This window comes from Rhinopithecus roxellana, chromosome 4, assembly GCF_007565055.1.
Source record: "Rhinopithecus roxellana isolate Shanxi Qingling chromosome 4, ASM756505v1, whole genome shotgun sequence".
Lineage (NCBI taxonomy): Eukaryota > Metazoa > Chordata > Mammalia > Primates > Cercopithecidae > Rhinopithecus > Rhinopithecus roxellana.
Window position 1 is genome coordinate 73,656,404 of NC_044552.1, and position 23,056 is coordinate 73,679,459.

At 44.7% G+C, this 23,056-nt stretch overlaps 1 protein-coding gene across 1 annotated transcript in view; it reads right to left on the minus strand.

The window, feature by feature from the left end:
* Positions 1 to 5,473: 5,473 nt before the first annotated feature.
* The window catches only part of LOC104668833 (coiled-coil domain-containing protein 162-like), a 44,372-nt gene continuing 26,789 nt past the window's right edge, over positions 5,474 to 23,056 (minus strand). The window contains 8 exon segments of the mRNA XM_010371628.2: positions 5,474 to 5,667; positions 7,953 to 8,080; positions 12,352 to 12,472; positions 16,745 to 16,954; positions 18,426 to 18,578; positions 19,543 to 19,674; positions 19,922 to 20,074; positions 22,362 to 22,529. Of these exon segments, the coding sequence (XP_010369930.2) occupies positions 5,542 to 5,667; positions 7,953 to 8,080; positions 12,352 to 12,472; positions 16,745 to 16,954; positions 18,426 to 18,578; positions 19,543 to 19,674; positions 19,922 to 20,074; positions 22,362 to 22,529 (1,191 nt within the window). The 3' untranslated portion in view covers positions 5,474 to 5,541.

Below are 23,056 nucleotides of genomic sequence, written 5' to 3' on the forward strand. Positions count from 1 at the left end.
GTTCAGCAACTACCCATGGAATTGGTGCCATATTGCAGCCTCAATATTGGTCTTGGCTCTTGACAGATTGGACAGCTGGCAGTAGTGCCTGTCAGCCTTGGTAAGGGGAATCCCCTGATGTTGAGCCCACACATAGCCTCTATCCCTGTGGCTGCATTATTTATGGACCCATTGAGCAAGTGGTATAGTAGCTGGGGAATGTGCTCTGAGATTATAATTAATGTAACTAACTGATAACCTCAGCACATTATTTTGTCAACTTCATTAGTAAGAGTCTCCTCTGCTATGGATGCCCTTTGGTGGGTGTAGTAGTCTGACGCTGCTGATAAGAAAGAAATTTAATGGGCTTAAAGTTGTTCCACATGGCTGGGGAGGCCTCACAATCATGGTGGAAGGCAAGGAAGAGCAAATCACGTCTTACATGGATGGCAGCAGGCAAAGAGAGCTTGCGCAGAGAAACTCCCGTTTTTAAAACCATCAGATCTCATGAGACTTATTCACTATCACAAGAACAGCATGGGAAAGAGGTACCCCCATGATTCAGTCATCTCCCACTGGGTCCCTCCTACAGCACGTGAGAATTACAGGAGCTATAAGATGGGATTTGGGTGGGGACACAGAGCCAAACCATATCAATGGGCATTAACCTAGGACACAAATATCTTTCGTCTGTGCCCATTCCCAGAGGTCCATCCACAGATAATTCCAGACTTCCTTGTCACCAGCCTTCCAGACCTGTTTCTTCCAACTCTCCATCTAGCCAAACCATCAGCAACTACCCATGAATTAGTGTAGGTCTATTCTTCTGGCCATCTCTCAGTTCAGACAAGTGGCCAACCAAAGGTACTACTTGAAGTTCTGTTCACTGGGAGGAGTTTTTTTTTTTTTTTTTGGACCACTGCCATTCAGGGTTGCCCTCAGGTGGGGCTATATTGCTTTAGGTATCCATTTTTGGATGAAACCAACATATCATGCAGACCAATCTGTAAACCAGACTTTTTTTTTTTTCTTTCTTGGTCAATTGGTTGTTAGAACAACCCCCATTAGACCATAGGTATGGGTTGAGGGAGAGAAGACAGTGAAACAGGAGCTGGTGTTAAAAGAGTCTGAGCCAACTGTTCAAGCAAGCTATGCTACTTCTGCCTTCAGACCTGTTAAAACAAGCTAAGTCTGTTGTGTACCATTGCTGTTTGATGATAGATTGCTGCTTTGCAAGTCTAAGTTCATGACTAGGCTAGCTAACAACATCCACATTATGATGGGAAGCTCAGGCCACATGACCCCTGCCATCCCATGGTTAGGTATTCAGTCTCTACCAAAGCACAGTAGGAAGACAGAAACTTTCTTAAAAGGAGAGTATAATCTTCAGAAGACATAGGTTTGCTTCCCCATGATTCTCCTACTGGTGCTTGGCAGCGGCTTCACACAATATCCCCGTAGGCCGTGCTACTTTCAGTATCATTGGATCTGCTGGATCATAAGATCCACATGGTAGAGCAGCTTGTGCTATAACTCAAACTTGCAATAGAGCTTTTTTTTGCTCTGGTAGCCACTCAAAAATGATAATCTTAAGAGTGACTCTAGATGGGCTGAAATAGCACATGGAAAGTATATGTTGCCTTCAGAATTCAAAATGACCTACCAAGCATCATGTCTCTTTAATTGTGGTGCACAGTGTGAAGTGCAGCAACTTATCTTTCATTTTGAAGGATATTTTAACTTGTTCCAAATCATTGAACCCCTAGAAACTTCACTGAGTTTCTGAATTATGGGATTTTTCTTTCACCTTTTAGTTTTTATTTGTTTTATTAAGCACGTAAGTACTTGCCACATCCTGCTCATTATTTCTAGTCAGCATAATGTCATCGGTGTAGTGGACCAGTGTGATATTGTGTGGAATATCATGATGAACAAGGTCTCTGTGGACTGTATCATGGCAGAGAGAAGGAGAACTGACAAAGCTTTGAGGCAAGACTATAAAGATATACTGTGGCTTTGCCAGGTAAAAGCAAACTGCCTCTCATGGTACAAAAGGCTTTAAGGAAATAACTGCATGTCAAGTCCCAGGAGCATACTAATTTGTTTCAGTAAAGATGCTAAGTCTGTGAGAGCAGCTGCAATTGAAATCACTACCTCATTAAGATGTGGAACTGATACTCCCTGGTTATTTCTAAGATCTGTCTTCTGCACAGGCCAGAGTGGTGAGTTAAATGATGAAGGGATGGGTATCATCACCCTTGCTTCTTTCAAGTGTTTGATGGTGGCATTAATGCCCAGGGCCATTTCCCCAGGGTTATAGTATTGCTTCTGGTTTGCTTTTTTGATAGGGAAAGCTCCAGGGACTTCCAGTGATCCTACCATAATTGATTCTTAGCTCATATGTCAAAAAACCAATACGGAAATTCTTCATATTGTTAATTGTATGTATTCTAATTATTCACTCAGGAACTGGGGAAGTAGTCACAGGGTGGGTCCATGTACCTATTTGGTCCATTGTAATTCAGACCTGAGCTACGACTCTTTCTATATCATCTTACTGTAAGCCTTCATTTTGACTGGTAAGCCACAGTGGTGTTTTGGGTACCCAAGAATTAGCATTAATTTAGGCCCTGGGTCTAGTAACCACCAAAATGTCTGGGTGTTTTCTTTTCTCTGAAGAACAGTAATTTAAGAAAACGATTGCAGGTCCCTTGGGGAATGGTTTGGAGGAAGATTTATAACATGAACCTGCAGCAGTGAAGGGTCCTTCCTCAAGGAGATCCAGCCTCCCCTTTGGTCAGGGGCCTCTGGTCTGTGAATTGACTCAAATCTGGAACCTGGGTCAGAGGCTGTGACTCCTCACTGTGGTGACTCAAGTTTTGGCTACTAGACCTATAGATGTTTCTGTTATATACATTAAGCAATTTTCTGTCATATACATTAAGCAATTCTGTTACATACATTAAGCAATATAACAGCAATTCTGTTATATACATTAAGCAATCTATGATTTCATACGATTTCATACTTGGGGACACATTAACTACCAAAGAACTCTGCAGGCCAAGGGATTCTGACTACTGATACATCCCTATTGCCCTTTATAATGGATGTGCCTACCTTGTCTTTTGCCAGTTAAAGCCTGCCACTTGGCTCTTCCACTTTGGAATTGCATTTTCTTCACTGAAATCACAGGGCCCATCTCAATGGCAATGAGAAACTTGATGAGCTTGTAAATACAACTGTCATTGTAAGTTAGCATGCCAATAATAAAAATTTGTGCTTGATTTTTAGCAATATCATCCCTGTGACTATGAGAAATAAGAGATAATTTCAGGAGTATCATGGAAGCTTTCTGGTCTCAGACCATGAATTAAGCCTAGAATTAAAGGTCATGAGCTTGTCATTTTCTTCCAGAAGTGCTGAAGTGCATTCAGAAAAATCCACCTCACACCACAGTCTCTACAGTCAACATGACTACCATGATAGTCAGTATAGTAGCAATTGAGGCTCCTAAAGGCACATACTTCAGTAGGTACTTTAGCACAATCTACTACCGGTAACAACATGATTGTGATGCCACTGCATGCAAATAATACTAACATTCCAATTTCCTATTGGCTTAGCACTGAACAAATCCCAAGTTCCATCTGTGTTCTGTTTCAATACATTTTCTATTGTTTATAACATAATACCTGAAACTGGGAAATTTGTAAACAAAAGGAATTTATTTCTTAAAGTTATGGAGGGTGGGAAGTCCAAGGTTGAGGAGGCACATCTGGTAAGAGCCTTCTTGCTGGTGGGGACCCTCCACAGAGACCTGAGGCAGCACAGGGCATCACATGGTGAAGGAGCTGAACATGCTAACCCAAGTTTTCCTTTCTTATAAAGCCACCAGTCCCACTGCCATGATAGTCCGTTAATTTAACAACCCACAAATCCATTGATTTGTGGATTGAATGGATTAATCCACTCATAAGGGCAGAGTCCTCATAACCCAATCACCTCTTAAAGGTCTCACCTTTCAGTACTGCCACATTGGGGATTAAATTTTAACATGAGTTTTGGAGAGGACAAACATTCAAACCATAGAAGGTGTATCCTCTGGGAACACCCGCTTCTGGTACCAGTTCTATATCAGTGATGGGCCAATCAGGAGACAGAAAACACACAGTAATTCAAACAGGGAAAGTCTGATATAAAAAATTATTAACTATATCAAAGGATTGGCATACTGCTTGTAAGCAATAAAGAGAACTCGAAAGAATACAAGGATAGCAGATGTAGGGACCAGCCACTACCCTTCAGGGCTGAGATCTAGACCTCATTGGAGGGGATCTGGCCAAAGCTTATTGGATGGCTGAGAAATTCACTGAGACTGCAAAGCTATTCAAAGGGATGCTGGAGGGCACCCATCACAGGAGGTGCCATGCAGGTGGCACTCTACCATGGAGCTACATGCATCGCTGGAGCCAAGCACCACAGAAGCTGTACATGCTACAAGAACCTGGTGCTGCAGAAGCAATGCACACTGCAAGAGCCTGCCTCGAGGAGCACACGGTAACCTGGAAAAAAACCCTGCCACCTCCTACAGGGTCCCTCCAGCACCCTCTACTGACAAAGCTTAACATCTTGCCAGTTGGCAAAGAGGAAATGTTTATAGGGTCCATATTTGTTATTGCAGAACAGACAATAAAGAATGAATTTGGAGCTGAGATATCAGTTGATAACTGATAATGGTATTTTATCATACTGAAGTTTTAGTTCTGATATCAAAGTTACCGATTTTCCTCTTGGCTTTAATATTGTTTAAAAAATCAGTTTGTGCATGTGTCATGTGTGTGTGTGTGTGCATGTGTACGTACGTGCATTTAGATCTTTAATCCATTTGGAATTTATAGTGTATGGGGTAAGGTGATGATTTTATTCCAGATAGCCTCCATGTTCTCTTTAATTTGAAAAGCCACATGTATCATATATAAATTTATGCATGTAAATGTTTCTCTGCTCTGTTCATCTATTAATTGCTTTACACAAGATAGATTTTTCTTGTCTGAACAAAAAGGACTTGGATTAGGACTTTACTAAAGTCTGAGGAAGTCTTTGGCATTTGTAGGAAGAATGAAAAGATTGTTAATAGAGGACGGCAAATTTGTTTTCTAAGTGAAACAAATGCTTTGATGTTCATTTGTGTTAATCTCTATAACATACTTTGGTTTTTCACTTGTTAGTAAACACTGCTTAGAAGTGAGGGCCTCTATCTTAACTGTCCTTCCTACCTACTAACTCTAGAATTCATATTGAGAGGCTGCTGGTTGACCAGTGGCAAAGGCTAACTTGCAGGAATGCAAATCAATGCTTAGGTTTTAAAGTCTAGGACCAACCCCTACTTCACCTGGGGTTGGTTCAAGATGTAATCATCTCATTCCTTCAAACCCTATTTTCCAAGTACAGATAAGAAAATTTCATACATAAAATTAAATAAGAGGTTTAATGGCATTTGGAGTCATTTTTATTCATTCAAATACTCATAGAAATAAAGGTTGGAAAAAGAAGATACGATCACCAGTCAGCTCTAAATGGGAATCTGGATGGAGCTATTTGAACCCGAAAAGCTGTCAGTTGAACATTTTCTGCCATATTGGGTAGGAAAACATCATCAATCCTTTTTTTGTGTTTGATAGGTACCTGTAATATAAGTAGATATTGGTGTTTGTTAAGAACACAGTGAATAATTCTTGTTATAGCATCATAAAAAGTCACTGTTATTAATGAGACCCAGATCATTGATTTGGTCTGGGTTAGGCCATATAGTTAGTATGCCTTCTTGTCTGTATTTGCCACTTGTCCTGAAGGGAATTGGTCAAGAATGAATTCATCAATGGAAAGCCATTTCCAGTTAAGGAAGATAACACAGCTCATATTTCGAGTAATCTAAAATTCCTTAATTTTTTTATCATTTGTGTTAGTGTAGGGCTTTTAGAAAATTAACTGTACTCTTACATTTCAGCCATGTATAAATTCCTCTTCAATCAGTATTTATCTGACTTGTCTCATAGGCCTTAAGAAGTCAGACCTGAGATCTGAAGAAGTTCTAGCTAACTGTGTACCTTCCCTGGCCTTGAGGTTTTTTGCTTGAGCTTCCCATGTTGTACATAGCCACTGGGCCAATGGGCCCACAGGACGCTTCACTATAGGGTTTATTTATTTGGTAGGGCAATGTTCATCAATTAGCCTTAGACCATCACCCTTCTGAATCTCTCAAATATAATAAATCTTCACTAATGCACTTAGCTGCTTAGCAGTCTTTTCAACAAGTCGCGACCACCAACACCCCCATGGTACTTGCACCTTTCAGGGTGAAATAGAGATGAAGTGATTCTTGAAAGTCCTTGTGATCCCACACATACAAAGTGAACTTTGCTTCTTTTTGCAAAAGGCTTTTGCAGAAACATAGACATATAATAAAAGTTCACATTTTCAAGAAATATGACTGCACACAGATTGGTGAGTCAAGCGAATGGTGGACATTAATAATGTGGCCCTGACTTGGTCAAGATGGTGTTTGGGTATCTTCCCAACCTGTCTTTCCCCCTTCTTAACTGCATGTTTAGAAATCTTGAAACTTTTGGTCCTTATAACTAGACCATCAGCTGCAGAATTACACCATCAAATGACTTGGAATGGCATACTTTTCTCCGAAGGAACGATTAAATCTTTTCCTCTTAATTTTTCTTCAGGTAATGGGGAAGAATTCTTTTTTTTTTTTTTTTTTTTTTTTTTTTTTTTTTGAGACGGAGTCTCGCTCTGTCGCCCAGGCTGGAGTGCAATGGCCGGATCTCAGCTCACTGCAAGCTCCGCCTCCTGGGTTCACGCCATTCTCCTGCCTCAGCCTCCCGGGTAGCTGGGACTACAGGCGCCGCCACCTCGCCCGGCTAGTTTTTTGTGGTTTTTAGCAGAGACGGGGTTTCACCATGTTAGTCAGGATGGTCTCGATCTCCTGACCTCGTGATCCGCCCGTCTCGGCCTCCCAAAGTGCTGGGATTACGGACTTGAGCCACCGTGCCCGGCCTAAGAATTCTTTTTTTATTATTTTTTTATTTTTTTATTTTTTGAGACAAAGTCTCACTCTTGTCACCCAGGCTGGAGTGCAATTGCAATGGCGTGATCTCAGCTCACTGCAACCTCTGCCTCCCAGGCTCAAGTGATTCTCCTGCCTCAGCCTCCCGAGTAGCTGGGATTACAGGCAACCGCCACCACGCCTGGCTGATTTTTGTATTTTTCATAGAGACAGGGTTTCAGCATGTTGGCCATGCTGGTCTCAAACTCCTGACCTCAGGTGATCTGCCTGCCTCGGCCTCCCAAAGTGCTGGGATTGCAGGCGTGAGCCACCGTGCCCAGCCAGGAATTCTTAAAAGTGTTGATTAGATATGTGAATCTCTAGAAGGGATTCTGAAAGAAAATGGAGCAAAGAGTAGAATACTTATTAAAGCAGTAGAGAGGAGACAGTGGAAGAGGAAGTATATGTTGTTTTACATAAACTAAAAACTGAAACATTTTACGAGTTCTTCAAATATGTGCTAATCTGCACCCCAAGAATTTTCTTGGAGGGTAGATTTCTCACGTGTTTTAAAATGACTTCCGAAACTATTTCTGCTCTGTTGGGGAACTCAGATAAGGAGTCTGATGCTGCTAGTTAATTGTTGAAGATGATTGGGGGAAAAAAGAAATTCAGAGATGGAACACAGCAAGGTGTTGGTACTGATTCCACACCCATTTATTGACTTGTAATTTAGAAGGTACTGTTATAGGATTATTTCAACATCAGAATTTTCTTATCCAGATTCAAGGCATCTACATAAGATCCTGATATATCATTTTTCTAATGTAAGTCTGAAGTGACCCAAAAACCATAAAATCAAATTGTAAGGCTTTATTGTTTAATGCATGTAATCAATCTTATCATTACTTACAGTCTGTGGCCTTTGAATCCATCTTGTTATTTTACTGCCTTTGAGATTAGTCTTTAAAAAGCGTTGCTGGGAGTATCTGGATGATACGGAGGCAGAAGTTGGGGAGTATTGAGCCTGGGATATAAGGTCTGTAAAGTTAGAAATGTTAAATTATATCTCTGGTTGCAATGGATAAACCCAGATTATCTTGATTTTTTATTTTTTGAGAGGGGGGCCTCACTCTGTTGCCCAGGCTGGAGTGCAGTGGCACGATCACAGCTCACTATCACCTCAAATTTATGCATCTAGATTTAATTCATAAAATTTAGGGCTTAAAATTGGCATCTAACTCAGCTTAATCAATTGTTTTTCAGCTTCATCAATTTTGAGCAAATATGTCAAAACTTGGTGTTTTTTGCCTGATAGTCATATGACCAAGTAAAAGTGAAGGAGGTGATGAGAGACTTGGACTGTGGTAGGTAGAAGAGGATAGGCTGAGAGCTACTCAAATTAGTCGGAGTTGGGAATTAACCAGATTTGCAGGGTGACAAAGAATAGCTCCCAAATTTCTGGCTTAAGCAACTGGATATTTGGCACTACCATTTGCTGAAACAGCATCTTCCCCACCCCAAAAGTAGGAAGGGAGGAGGATAGGAAGACGGGTTCCATTCCTATTGAACTTGTGAGCCTGAGACACATGAATGTAGACATTATTCACTAGATATATGGGTCATTGGATATATGGGTTTACAGCTCAGAAGAGAGTTTTGAGCTGCAGATGCAGACTTAGCAAACAATGATTAAAGCTGTGGGAAATATGCAATTATCTGGAGACAATGTGAGGTGAGAGGAGAAGGGGCCAGAAAGATCCCTGAACAACTTCAACGTTTAGAGGTTGGATACAGTAGGATGAACTAGAAAAGAAGACAGAAAAAGCAGCCAGAGGAAGAGAAAAACCACAAGGAGCAGTGCCAAGGGAATAATTAGGAGAAGGATGTGGTCAGCTGTGTCAAATGCTGCTGAGACATGAAATGAGTGAGAACTCAGCAGTGTCCTTTGGACTTGGAGACAGAAGTGAAGGTGATCTTGGCAAGAGCAACTGCAATGAAATGGTGGTGAGAAAAATCAGATTGCTGGTGGTGTGGTAGAGACCTATTCTTGGCCCCCAATTGCGAATCTCCCATCTCTTCTTGGAAATAGACCTCACATTTTATGTTCACACAGCATCCTAGAATAAAAACTACATTTCCCAGTCTACTTTGTGTGGTCTTGGGCTAAGTGCTGGCCAATGGGATGTATGCCAAAGTGTCACAAGTGACTTCCAGGAACCATTCTTCAAGCTTCAGGGGAGGTGTGGGCCCTTCTTGTTGCTTTCCTCCTTCCTATTGGCCAGAAAGCTTAAGCAGTCATCTCGGACCATGAAGTGGTGAGCAACATTTGGAAGCCACAAGTTGAAAATGGCAAAACCTGAGAGAAATTAAGTGAGGTGAATCACGAAAGTGAGTATAGGCAGCTCTTTTAAGAAGTCTGACTGGGAAGAGAAAGACCAGCGGCAGGGGAAGGAATATGTCGTCAAGGCAGCGGGGGTAGGGGCGTTATTTTACAGTGGATTTTATGATCCTGGCACATACCTGTATGTATGTATTAGAGGGATGCATGGACGGGAAATCCAAGTATGTAGAAAGAAGCAGATAGTTCAAGGCCCCTGAGAAGGTAGCAGCAGATGGGGCCCTTTACATAGGGATTGGCCTGGGGAAGAAAAGGGACGCCCTTTCCATGTTCAGAGGAGGGAAGGAGAAGCAGCAGAGTACAGATGTAGGTGGGCTGGGAGACAGGGAGAAAATGGCATTCCTGTCTGAGGGTTTCTAATTTCTCTGTGAAGTGGGAAATGAAAGGATGAGGGGGTGAGGAGAGTGGATGAAGGTCTGAAGAGACAAGGCAGATTTAAAACAGTTGCTGCAGAGAGGAGGCAAGAGTGAGCTGACCCGACCCTTAGCTCCAGTGGAGGAGCAGGTAAGCTGGGTCTAAGCCATCCAGGCATAAGTCTTAGTCTGTGGCTCCATCGATTTGTTCAAAATCGGCAACAGGACCCAAGTCAGTCCAGGCAGAGCCCAGTTCTTTTTAACTGTCCCATCTCCACGCCCTACTCCTGCCGTGCTGAGCATGAACAGAGATGGAAGCTACAGAGGTGGCTGCCATCTTGCTTCCAAGGAGCCTTGCTTCCTTTCTGCTCCCAGCCTCCTCAGAGCCAGAGATGGAGAGAGTGAAAGCAGTCCTGATGAAGTAGTTCAAACCTAGATGAAGCTACATTTAGCCAGGCCTCCTCTCAACATTTTACAGTTTTATGAGCCAAGCGATTTCATTTTTTCCTTAAGCATTTCTAAAATAATTGATTTAGAAAAAAATCATGGTTTCTTAGGTGTTGCAAAATCCTAGGGGAATCACGTTAATGGCAAGCAAAGAGAGCTCGCCCTTCGAGCACATCTATGCTTCCAACGTGGGAGGCAGGGATGCTGCCGTGGCTGCTGCTGCAGAAGCCCCCTGGGTCACGTTGAGACTCCAGCTGGACAACAGCAAAGGAAGGAGGAGTGGGAGTATGGCTGACTTTCACTGCTTAGCGTTAACAGTATGGGTAATAGCTGGCTGTGCCCTCAAACCCCTCCTCTCCCTGCACAGGGGAACAGAAGGGGGCTGAGGCCTGGGAGTAACCTCTACCTCTACTTCCTGGGAAAGAAGCTTCCTTCCCACTCCTGCTCCCACCCCAATCCTGGGAATTAGGGTCTCCCCCACCTGCCTTGTGCCTCACTCTGGTTCTCCTTCACAATAGGCAGGTGTTGGAGGACAAGGATGGCAGTTCACTAGGACGCGTTATCCCAGGAAGGGATTAGGAAGATTCCTGGCTAGGTTGCGGGCAGAGGGGAAAGGGAGAGAAGGAAAAAATCCCCTGGCACATGGAGAAGACAGTGTAAGGTACAGAACTAAGTAGGCATCAAGGTAGGGCCCTTGGGTGCTCTTGATGCCCTTTGTGTTGGGGCTGGGGCAGCAGCAACAACCAGTAGCTGGGGTGGGGGACACCAGCTCCCAATGTCAGGTCCAGGCAGCAACCCAGAGGCAGGACGGAGGGCCCTGTGAGCTTCACTGCCAAGCCCAGCTCTGCTGTTAGTAAACCCAAAGTAACTTCGTCTGTGACTTTGTGCTCCTGAAAGGCTGTGTTTCCTCAGCTCATTCACGCTGGAAAGTAGCCAAAAGGAAACACAGATAAAGGGCTAAACACATGTATGCAAGTATAGTAACCAACACTTGCACAATTACTAAGTGCCACTATACTAAGTGTCAGACAGGGATTTTTTCATTTGACCTCAGAGCAAGCCTTTGAGCTGAATATTCCCATTTTACAGAGAGGCTAATTAAGGTCTGTCTAAGGTCACGCAGCTAGCAGTGACAGAGCCAGGGCCTGAATTCTGGCTGCTTCACTCCAAAGCCCACATACTCAACTACCAGGCTATGTACAGAACAGGAAAGAAGAGACATGGCCAATCAGAACAACAGGCCAATCATGGCTAGTGATATTTGGTGATATTTCTGATAGTCAGATCTAGAAGATAATTTAGAATGTATTTAGTCCTCATCTTATAGAGGAGGAAGGTGGTTTAGAGACATCCTGGGGTCTGGCCTCAGCTCCATGCTGCCTGCTGACTGCACTGCTCAGAGAGCTATTTTGATTGTTATTTTCAAGGACACCCCAAGCCCCCAGCACCCAAGAATCATAATGTACTTCATGAATAACTCTGAGAAATGGGGTCATTGGTATCCCAAAGCATTGTCTCAAAATCCAATGAACTGGGTTTTGTGTGTGTGTGTGTGTGTGTGTGTGTGTGTGTGTGTGTGTGTGATGGAGTCTCGCTCTGTCACCAGGCTGGAGTGCAATGGCGCCATCTCAGCTCACTGCAACCTCCAACTCCTGGGTTCAAGCAATTCTCCTGCCTCAGCCTCCCGAGTAGCTGGAATTACAAGCATATGCCACCACGCCCACCTAACTTTTGTATTTTTAGTAGAGACGGGGTTTCACCATGTTAGCCAGGATGGTCTCAATCTCCTGACCTCGTGATCCGCCCGCCTCAGCCTCCCAAAGTGCTAGGATTACAGGTGTGAGCCACAGCACCCTGCCAAGACCAATTTTTTATGACTGAAACCTTTTAGTGTTGGATGTCAGTACTCCAAGGTGCTAAAGTAGGAAGTTTGACTGTAAATCAGAATTAAGATTTATCCATTTATGTGTCATTCAACAAACATTATAGAGGACCCATTCAATAACTACTGGATACTTAGTGACTGGGTCCTCCCTGAGTCCCTGAGACCCTCCCCAGTTCAGACCCCAGAGACTGGGAGGTTTTCTAGCCAGAGCAGGGGGTATCCTTACCGCCTGATGAGCCCGTGGGGACAGCTGACTGCTGGGCATCATGAAGCTGACTCTGCAGCTCCTCCACACGCTGGAGAGCATCCAGCTTCACACTGCGCTCCTGGGCAAGCCGGCTTCTCATCTGAGGGGAAAATGAGAAGCAGAGATGCTTTGTGCTCACTTTCGTTTCCTCAGTTCACACGGGGTTCCTAGGGAAAATGGATGTCCCAGGCTACCCTGCAAAGAGAACTGGCTCTTAAAGTCCTGATTAGGCTGAACTCAGCCTTCTGAGAATCACGAACTTCAGGAAGACCAGGAACTTAACCAAAAAGGAACAGTCTGTGGAATCCCTTATACCTTATAATAGCTAGGAGCTTATTCACAAGGTTATATCTTTCATGTCTATTTCATCAGATAGGTAGAGGAAGAGGGGAGTGAGGGCCCAGTGCACACATGGCCTTGGAGGCCCAGCCACTGCATCTACACTGAGGACCTGTCAGAGCCCCTGGACAGTTTCAAACAGAGGAAAGACTTGATCTCTCTCCTAGATCTCTGCTCTCTGTTCAGCATCTGCCAGGAATGCCCTGGTCTGACAGAAGCCCATTTCCAGAAGCAACCTTTGTATTGACTTGTGTGGCTCTCCCCGTGCACAGCCAGCCCACACTCCCCAGCCAGACAGTGCCCAGGGCCAAAGTGTATCTCATCTGCCCAGATCACAGGTGGTTTTGCTTTTTCAATTTATAAAATCTCCTAATTGTTTTTACTTGTAGAAAAGTAATACATACTGTAGTGGTTGGAAGAGCACCCCCCGAATTTCATGTCTACCTGGAACCTCAGACTGTGACCTTATTTGGAAATAGGGTCTTTGTAGATGGACTTGTTAGGATGAGGTCATACTGGATTTAGGGCAAACCCTGAATCTAATGACTGTTGTCCTTATAAAGAAGACAGGATAAGGATACAGACACTCAGAGGAGCACATAGGAAGAAGGCTCCGTGATGACAGAGGCAGGACTGGAGTGAGGTAGCTACAAGCCGAGGAATGCCAGAGACCAAAATGTGACTAAGAAGAGACACGGAACAGATTCTTCCTCAGAGCCTCCAAAGGAACAACCTTGCCAGCACATTAGTTTCAGACTTCTGGCCTCCCGAGCTGTGAAGGAATATGTTTTTATTCTATTAAGCCACCCAGTTTGTGATAATTTAGTCAGGCAACCCTAGGGACTGAATACGCGTGCTAGTCTCAAGCATTCAGCTGCGTGTGTTGTACATCCCACTCTGTCTGCACAGACCTGGCCAGAAGGCTCCCACGGAGTCTTGCCCTAAACGTTAAAGGGGGCTCTTCCTTATGTCGGGGGGCCCCCAAGCATTGTTTAAATTTCAGAAGATTATCAGAGCTCCAGAGTTAGGAAAACGTCCTAATATAAACTAGGTCCAAAGTCCCTCTCCATACTATAGGGATTTGTGTAGGGTCCTTATTCCCTATGGGCTGGTGCCAAGGAAAACATATCAGGATTTTCTGAGCCAGGCTGGCACTAGGAAACTTGAGAAATACCATCAAGGAAGCGTGCTTCCTCAGGACCTCCTTGTGTTAGGTCACTCGCCCCCACGTCACAGAGGCCCGTGAAGTGACTTGCCCAAGGCCACACAGCCAGGATTTGAGTCCAGTTCTATCTACCTGTTTCCAAGGCTGTCTACCTTCACATTCCCAACAAAAATATAAACAGCCAACATTTACTGAGAGCTATGTATCACACCCTGGTTTTGCTGTTGTTTGTTTTGAGACGAAGTCTCACTCTGTCACTCAGGCTGGAGTGCACTGGCGCAATCTTGGCTCACTGCAACCAGGTTCAAGTGATCTTCCCACCTCAGCCCTCTGAGTAGCTGGGACCACAGATGCACACCCCCACCCCTGGCTGATTTTGTATTTTTTGTAGAAACAGGGTTTCACCATGTTGCCCAAGCAATCCTCCCACCTTGGCCTCCCAAAGTGCTGGGATTACAGGAATGAGCCACCACACCTGGCCTGTTTATTTTTGTTAACTTTTTACTTTTTAATTTTTAATTTTTATTTTTTAGAGACAGGGTCTTACTCTGTCTTACTAACCCAGGCTGGATTACAGTGGCATAATCTTAGTTTACTGCAACCTTGAACTCCTGGGCTCAAATGATCCTCCTGCCTCAACCTCCCAAGTAGCTGGGACTACAGGCATGCCTGTTTTAGGCCGGGTTTTAAGGCCTTTATTTTAATTACTTAATTTCCTAATTTAATCACCCCCCAAATTTAGTGAAGTGAGTACATTGTTTCCATTGTAATGATGAAGAAACCAAAGCACAGATTGGCCACAGACCTTGCCCAAAGCCACACCGCTGGAGGGCCAGCAGTATGAACCACTCAGTTCCACTCCAGGGCCTGTGCTCTAAATCACTGGTTCCCAACTTTTTGGCACCAGGTACCGGTTTCATGGAAGACAATTCTTCCACGAGGTGGGGGCAAATGGTTTCAGGATGAAGCTGTTCTACCTCAGATCATCAGCCATTAGCTAGATTCTCATAAGGAGCAGGCAACCTAGATCCCTCACATGTGCAGTTCACAGTAGGGTTGGTGCTCCTATGAGAATCCAACGCCTCCGTTGGTCTGACAGGAGGCGGAGCTCAGGCAGTTATACTGTCAGCTGCTCATCCCCTGCTGTGCGGCCCAGTTTCACAGGCTATGGACTCCTACCAGCCCACATCTGGGGGATTGGGAACCCCTTCTATAAGTGACCTCAACCAGGCGCAGGCAACAGGCTAGGACACTGAGGCTCTCCAAGGTCAGACAGTGAATATCTGCCCATGGAGTCAGAGGCTGGAGATAGATTAAAGAAGCCACTTCTGGCTGGAAGGGGCCAGGGGGTGTGGGTGGGGGGCTCAGGTCTTGCTGGCTGAGGATTGCTGTTTAGAGTAGGTAGGTGTAGGGACACTTGAGCTGTCAGGAGAGCTGGAGGTGTACTCTACAAAGGGCCAATGGCTTATACATACATATGGTAAAGTGCACATTTGTTGAGAGAAACCTCAAAATATTTGTTTTGATCACCTCTAGAATCTCTGCCACGAAACAAATAATTAACTAGAGAAAACCTTGAAGAAACGAATCTACGAACTTCCCTATTTTTGTGGTGGCGTTTAGAAAAGCATAATTTGTAACACAAAATTGGGATGCCAAAGTTTTCTTATAGGTTCGGTCATATTTTTGTTTACTTTTCATGCAATAAATATGAAATTCTAATTTTCTTTTATTCTAAAACTACTAATTTTCTCTCTCCACTTTTATATAAATATTTTCTTTCGCTTTTCCTCAATTCAAATTTTAATTTTTTTTTTTTTGTCATTTTTGTAGATAGAATTCTCCTTATTGATCTCTTCCTTGAGCACTTAAAACACTTGACCAGGGGCCGGGTGTGGTGGCTTACGCCTGTAATCCCAGCACTTTGGGAGGCCGAGGTGGGCGGATCACCTGAGATCAGGAGTTCGAGACCAGCCTGGCCAACGTGGTAAAAACCTCGTCTCTACCAAAAATACAAAAATTAGCCGGGTGTAGTGGTTCATGCCTGTAGCCCCAGCTACAAAGGAGGCTGAGGTGGGAGAATCGCTTGAACCTGGGAGGCGGAGGTTGCAGTGAGCCAAGATTATGCCACTGTACTCCAGTCTGGGTGACAGAGTGAGACTCCATCTCAAAAAAAGAAAAAAAAAAAAAAAAAAAAAAACACTTGACCAATAATTTTGCCTTTCAATTTCCATCTCTTTCTATCTCTGCTGAATGAATTCAGTGATCTGCTCATTCAATGGATATGTGTGAGGTGCCTGCTTTGGAAGTTACTTTTTCGTTTTTTATTGAATTACATTGTTTTCTGCTTTGTTGAAACTTGTATTAATCCACATCTACATTCTAGTATTCTATTCTATTTCTTTGTTGTTGGGTATAGTCAACAAAATACGTTGGATCTGCAAACCACTTTTGCCTTTCATTTTTATCTCTGCAGTTCCTGAAACACTTGAATAAAATCTTCTTGTCATAGCCTCCATTAACACTTGCTGCTTTTCCAGGTTACTGCTTGGAATTTTCTAAAAGATTCCTAGTTCAAAGATGAGAGCTAGATAGAAACAGGTTTTTCCAGTAGGTTACAGGGGTGCTGAGATTCCGAGCCCTGAGGCAGTCAAGCCACCATGGCCTGCCCAGCAATCTTCGTGGTGTCAGGAGACACTGTGGGGAGAGATGCCACCATTCTCCTGGGCTGCCTATAAGTGACAGAGGTTGAGAAACACTGCTGTGGGGGACAGGAGAGAGGCATGGGCACATGGGGGAAGGATGCAGCAGCCCTCGCTGGGGCACCAGGTGCACTCTGGGTGGACACCCCCTCTTACTGAGGTTTACCTGGTGGAGGTCTCTCTTCATTTTTTTCTGCTGCAGCTGGCCCAGCTTAGAAGCCCTCTCAGCCTCTTTACTAAGGAGCTGCAATTGCTGTTCTTTCTGCCCCACATCTTCCAAGAGCTTCTCCACCCTGGATGTTTTCATGAAGTGCAGCTGCTCCTGGGTGAGAGCTTCCTGGGTCACTCTATGTTGTAACTCCTTCAGCAGTTGAGCCTGTGGCAGGAAAATGCCAAAAGAAAGGAGGAGGCAGGGAGCCTTTCTTCCCAGCAGAAGCGGGGAGACATTGGACAGCATAATAACCATCCCCTCCTTTGGGGCTCAGGGACACAACTACATGGTGTATTCCTGGACTCTAGAAAACGTGGCCCAATGATTCAGTCCTGTGCTAGCAAGAGCACCAGGATCTACCCTAGCCTGGCATTTACACTGTGAGCCCTGCAGTGACAGAGGGAAGCAGAACAGACACTAAAAGCCAGGCACACGATCACGCCACTCACTGTACAGCAGTGCCAGGGCAAACAATTTGGTCTTTTAATACCCAGATTTGATAATATGTATGTTAGCTTACTAACCAGATTATCATATCTAGCACAAACAACATTTACATTGTTGTGGAGCCTTTGTCAGGAGGTAGCCGTGGAAGCGTTTAACACCAAAGAGACGGGGCCATGCCATACACGCAATGGGTGAGGAAAGGAGGTTCTGATTTTTTCTCCAAAAATCTGGGGAAGTCAGATTCTAGATGGTTAAAGGAGGATAAGTGTAGAAATAATTTGGTTCTGTTCCAAAGTTTTTCTAGTAAGTATTATCCTAAGTACTAGATGGTCAATCCTTAATCATAATATTATTATTCATATCTGTATGATGACGTTACAGTTTGTCATGTAGCTCATGATAACTCATATGAGTTACCATAATTAACTCATCTGATGCAGAATCATGGAATAATTAGGGTCCAAGATGAACAAATTAAATTTCATGCTTTAAATATGCCTAGCTTTCCCAGGCTGTAACTTCAACTCAACTGTTCTCACTCTAAACCTACAGTCCCTCTGCTTCATTCATGCCCAGAGGGTTGGCACAGTTAGGACATGCTTAGGCTTAGAGTGCCTTTATTTTGGTGCCAGCCCCTGTCGCACAGCAGTAACTTCTGAAAGTGAGACATGGTACGGACCATTGGGACAGGACAGAGTCTCGTGCGGGGATAACACTACAGGCTGGACCACACTCTACTTGCTGAAGATTGTTGTCAAGCGGAAGCGTGCTTGCCCCGTGAAAGCCTGTGTTCAAGGAAGAGGCCTAGATCACAGGATCCCAGGACAGCCTCTAGCAAAAAGATCCTCAGAGAAATGGACACACACACACACACACACACACACACACACAGACACACACATATGTGATAATGATCTGGCTTATGAGTAGTATTTTCTCATTTTAGCCACATATGAGTAAGAACAACAGCCTTTTGGCCACCGCCCTTGGTTTCTGGGCTGGAGAGGAGGGGGGAGAAGGGAAGTCCAGGTCCAGGCTATCTTTTCCTGGTTGTACCATCTGTGTGGCTTCAGGCTGTAGTGCTCTGGTGACTGCTCCTGGTAGCCACAGCACCAAGTCTGGTGGCCATGTTCAACTTTGCAGAGTGAACTGCAAAGGGAACGAGGAAGAGGCTCTGAGGCTTGGATACCTGGCTGTCCTGCTGCTTCCACATCCTCGCGCTGTCGGCCTGTGCCCTGGCCAGGGCCTGCCTGAGAGCCAGGATCTGCTGACGAAATAAACCCACTTCTCGCTCTGCCATCAGTTTGATGCGCAAACACTCTTTTTTACTTTGAATAGATTCCTGTAAACATCCCAAACACAGTAAGATAGGAAATAGGTTTCCTTTCCAGATTTTTAGTTTCAAAAGCAGTATCTAAACCACTTTCCCATCCATTCTTCTTTCAAACTTCTGGTAGAAAGGAGCTCCTACTAGTCACTGCTTCCATGATTTTATTTTATTTTATTATTTATTTGTTTAGAGATGGAGTCTTGCTCTGTGAACCCAGCCTGGAGTACAGTGGTACAATCTTGGCTCACTGCAACCTCTACCTCCCAGGTTCAAGCAATTCTCCTGCCTCAGCCTCCTGAGTAGCTGAGACTACAGGTGCCCGCCACCACACCCAGCTAATTTTTTGTATTTTTAGTAGAGATTGGGTTTCATCATGTTGGCCAGGCTGCTCTCAAACTCCTGACCTCAGGTGATCCACCCACCTTGGTCTCTCAAAGTGCTGGGATTATAGGCATAAGCCACCATGCCCAGCCCACTTCCATGATTTTAATTCAGAAAAGGGTAACATATCAGAGTAAATACTTTCAGAAACAGGATGTGAAAGTTTCCAAATAGCCATCAATATGCACTTTGGATTCAATTTGCCTTAAAGCAGATTTCTCACTTATTATTTTGTGACTTCATTTTCCTCAGATAATCATGTATGAAACCCAAAGACATGCAGTATTTTGACAAAGCAGCCTCAAGCCCTTGGTGAAGCCTTTCCTCCATCTTTTCACTTCCTTCCCTTATGCTGAATTCTCTGATCTGTTCTTTCTTGCCCCCTTTGCTTCTGCCCCCTTTCTATTTCTCCTGAAGTTCTCGCATGGCCTGTTCCCAGGAAAAATCGCCAACTGTCAGATCCTTCAGGATGGCTGACCCTGCCACCTGACACCACTGCCACTCATAGCTACAGTGACACCATGGCAGCTGCAGCCATAGAGGCTTGGGATCAGCCATCCTGGGGACTGTCTGGACCTCCCCCACCAGAGTTCACCTTCTCTGCCCTGCTCAGCTGGGCCTGGAAGCGCACCTGCTGCACAGCCAGCCTCCAGTGGCCCAGGCTCCTCACTTTGCACACCAGGGTGGCCAGGCTGCGGTTGTCCTGCTCCAAGGCCCACAGCTGTTCCTGCTAAGAAGGCTCATTTTCAGAAAAGTCTGCCCCCAACATTTTCATAGGAAGGGCACAAACCCTAACATCACTAACATGTCTTCCAGAAGATGACACAATTGTGCAGTGCATCCTCGTGTTCCCTTTAAAATGCCTGACGCAATGCTTTCTCAGGGAAATCAGGCTGGAATGCTAACGGGGTGAATGGTGGGGTCAGATGCTAAGATGAAACACTGATAGCCCATTGCTAAATGAAATCACATACTTTGGCTGGGTTTTCTTCCATTCCTTCATCAGGGCTGGCAGAGCCCCATTTTTTCTTTAGGTCCTTCATATTGTCAATCCCTTCTGTTCTCACTTCACCGATGAGCTCACACACTTTCTGGATCAAATTAAGCTGATTCTCATCCAGCTTCTCCTGCAAATTGCAGACTCAAGTCAAGGAAGTAAAATGGATTTGGGTAGTGTGAAGGGCAGTTGAAGAAAAGCCATTTTGCCTTCTACAACTTAACTTTTGTAAGTAATTTCACATTAAGATGTCACCTACTCAGACAATTATTCTGACATGTACTATAAGGAAGTCACACTAGCGGCCCCGAGTGCTGTCTTTTATCCACAGGGCTTCATCATCCGGACACCAGCACATCTTAGACTGTGCCTTCCTTGTCAACACCAAGGCAGGCTGAGCCAGTAGGACAGTGGAAGCTCACAGGTAGAAAACCTGCTGAGCAAACTGCCCCTGGTAAGAGTTACTTGGGAAGCTGAACCAAAGATTTTTGCTGCTATGTTGACTCACAGCAGAATGTGACCAGACAAGACACTGTAATTGAGCCACTCCAGAGGAGCTCTGTTAAATATAGATAAAGTGGAGGAGGGAGTCCAGCCGACTGCCTTCCTATTTAGGATCTAACAGAAACCTCATTAGGAAATACTCTGTTCTGAATGGCTTATGGCTAAATGCCTTGTGAGGAAACAGCTTGATCAATGGTAAGTACAACTGAAGACCCAGTGCTAGGGACTGAATTGTGTCTTCCCCAGATTCATATGTTGAAACCCTAACCAGCAGTGTGACAGTGTCTAGAGATAGGATCTTTAGGAGGTAATTAAGATTAAACTGAGGACATAAGGGTGAGGCCCTATTGCAATAAGACTGTGGCCTTATAGGAAGAGGGAGAGAGACCTTTCTTTTTCTCCATCTCTGCCATGTGAGGGCACAGTGAGAAGGCAGCTACCTGCAAGCCAGGAAGCATGCCCTCAGCCAGAAGCAGACTACGCTGGCACCCTGATCTCAGACTTCTGACTTCCAGAACTGTGAGAAATATACTTTCTGTTGTTTAAGCTGTGCAGCCTATCGTATTTTGTTATGGCAGCCTGAGCAGACTAAGACACCTAGTGTCTTTGGGGTGAGAGGTAGGGTAGGGGTGTCCTCTCACTTCTAAACCACTTCCCTAGAGAGGAAGGCAGGAGGAAGGTGCCCAGCTGGGAGCCACGGAAGGAAGCCTGGCTCTGGCCACACAGTAGAAGCTTTAGCAACTTCATGGGATGCTGGGATATAACAGGAATTCCCTACTGTAGGGAGGCTTGGTGGAACCACTTCAGCCTGGGAAACAGAGAGAATCCACTTTTTAACTAGGAATTTGGCAGAAGCTAAAAGGAACTTAAGACATTTCTCAACAATCTCACACCTGAAAGATGGCTTAGCAAATTCCAGCTGTCACTGTCTGCCCATTCCTCTCTTGCAACACCAGACCCAATACATTTTGGGTTTGATCCTTTAATATGTGTAATCATTTACACTGCAGGTAAGAAGAAATTCTTGCTGGAATGACCAGGCCAAGGTGAGCACCGGTGGAAGCTGCTGTTAACCTAATAACCCTGGGGGCCACTCTGCAATCCCTGGGGAGAGATGCAAGGACCCAAATGGGGCTGGCTTTGGGGTGTATCCAATAGCAGGGAAGGGGACAGGGTTGGGGGATGCTGTGGACTTGCAGGTGGTAGGTTGTACTGAAATTCACACCGGCGAGTCAGCTGGACCAGTCTCCCTGATGGCCCATTTTAGGCGTGGGGCATCTATCTTACGGCTACGCAAACATCAGATGAAAGCGATTGGCTTCCACAATGCTGCAGGTGCACGCGCACCCCATCACTTCTCCTCTGCAATGGATCTTTGCTGACAGGTCAGCAGCTTGCTGACATTGAATGTGAGAGTGAAGCTGGCAGGCATTTTGAGGGTTTGAAAAAATTCTGGAAGCTGATTCAAATTCTGAATGTGCCCAGGGAGTTCTCCAGAGGCACCTGCTGCTACCTACATAAGATCTGGCCTGGCCCAGGCACTGTACTCTGGAAAGTCACACTAACAGATAAAATGGTGGTAGAAACTGGGGAGCTGGGGAGTTTGGAGCAGCAGAACACTCTCTTCTCCCAACAGCAATCAGACAGTGACAGTGGCAACTGTCAATAGAGGGTAAAAGACAGACTTCTGTATTATCCCCAAATTCAGTGTCTATCATGGTTAATGACAACCCATTGATGACTCTCTTTCTGCAGTGAAAGCTTAGAGCTAGAAAATTCTTAGGGCCTAAGAATCTCTTGTTACCACAAAGCCCATTATTCTGTCATCGATCCCTGGGTGTGCAGCCACCGTGGGAATCCGTTACACTAGGCTCCCCAATGGGTGGCCCAGATGTTTGACACAGGACACTTACTTTTATGTGTAAACAGGTCTGAAACAAAGCTCGGACTAATGCCTCATATTCTTCTTGGACTTCTTTTCTAATCTGCTTCTCGAGATTCAGATTCACCTCTTCCAAGTCTGTGAGTTGGGCTCTCAGAGCAGTGATTTCCATGATCATATCATGACTGAGCTCTGCAACCTAGAAGCAAGAGAAAATGTGTGTGTGTGTGTGTGTGTGTGTGAAAAACAATTTAGGAGTTTCAAACTGCTCCTACAAAATAGTTTCTTATAGATCAGTATTGAATTTCACTTCTATTTTAAACCTAATGAAGAGAGTGAACATTCTGCTGCATAAATGTGGGCAGAAGAATTTAAGGACAATTCAAAGGTCCCAGAACAGTGCCAGACACTGGTTGGTGAAGAAGTGACCCCAGAAAAGCTAGTACACAGGCCCTTTTCAGTTAGAGAAAAATACTTCAACTGTCTTGGCCTCCATCTCCAAACTGGCCTCCCCTTGACACCTCAGCCCAAACATCCTTTTTTTTTTTTTTTTGGAATACACTTTATTTAATCTATTTAATTAATTTATTTTTGAAATGGAGTTTCGCTCTTGCTGCCCAGGCTGGAGTGCAGTGGCGTGATCTTGGCTCACCGCAACCTCCACCTCCCGGGCTCAAGCGATGCTCCTGCCTCAGCCTCCTGAGTAGCTGGGATTACAGGCATGCA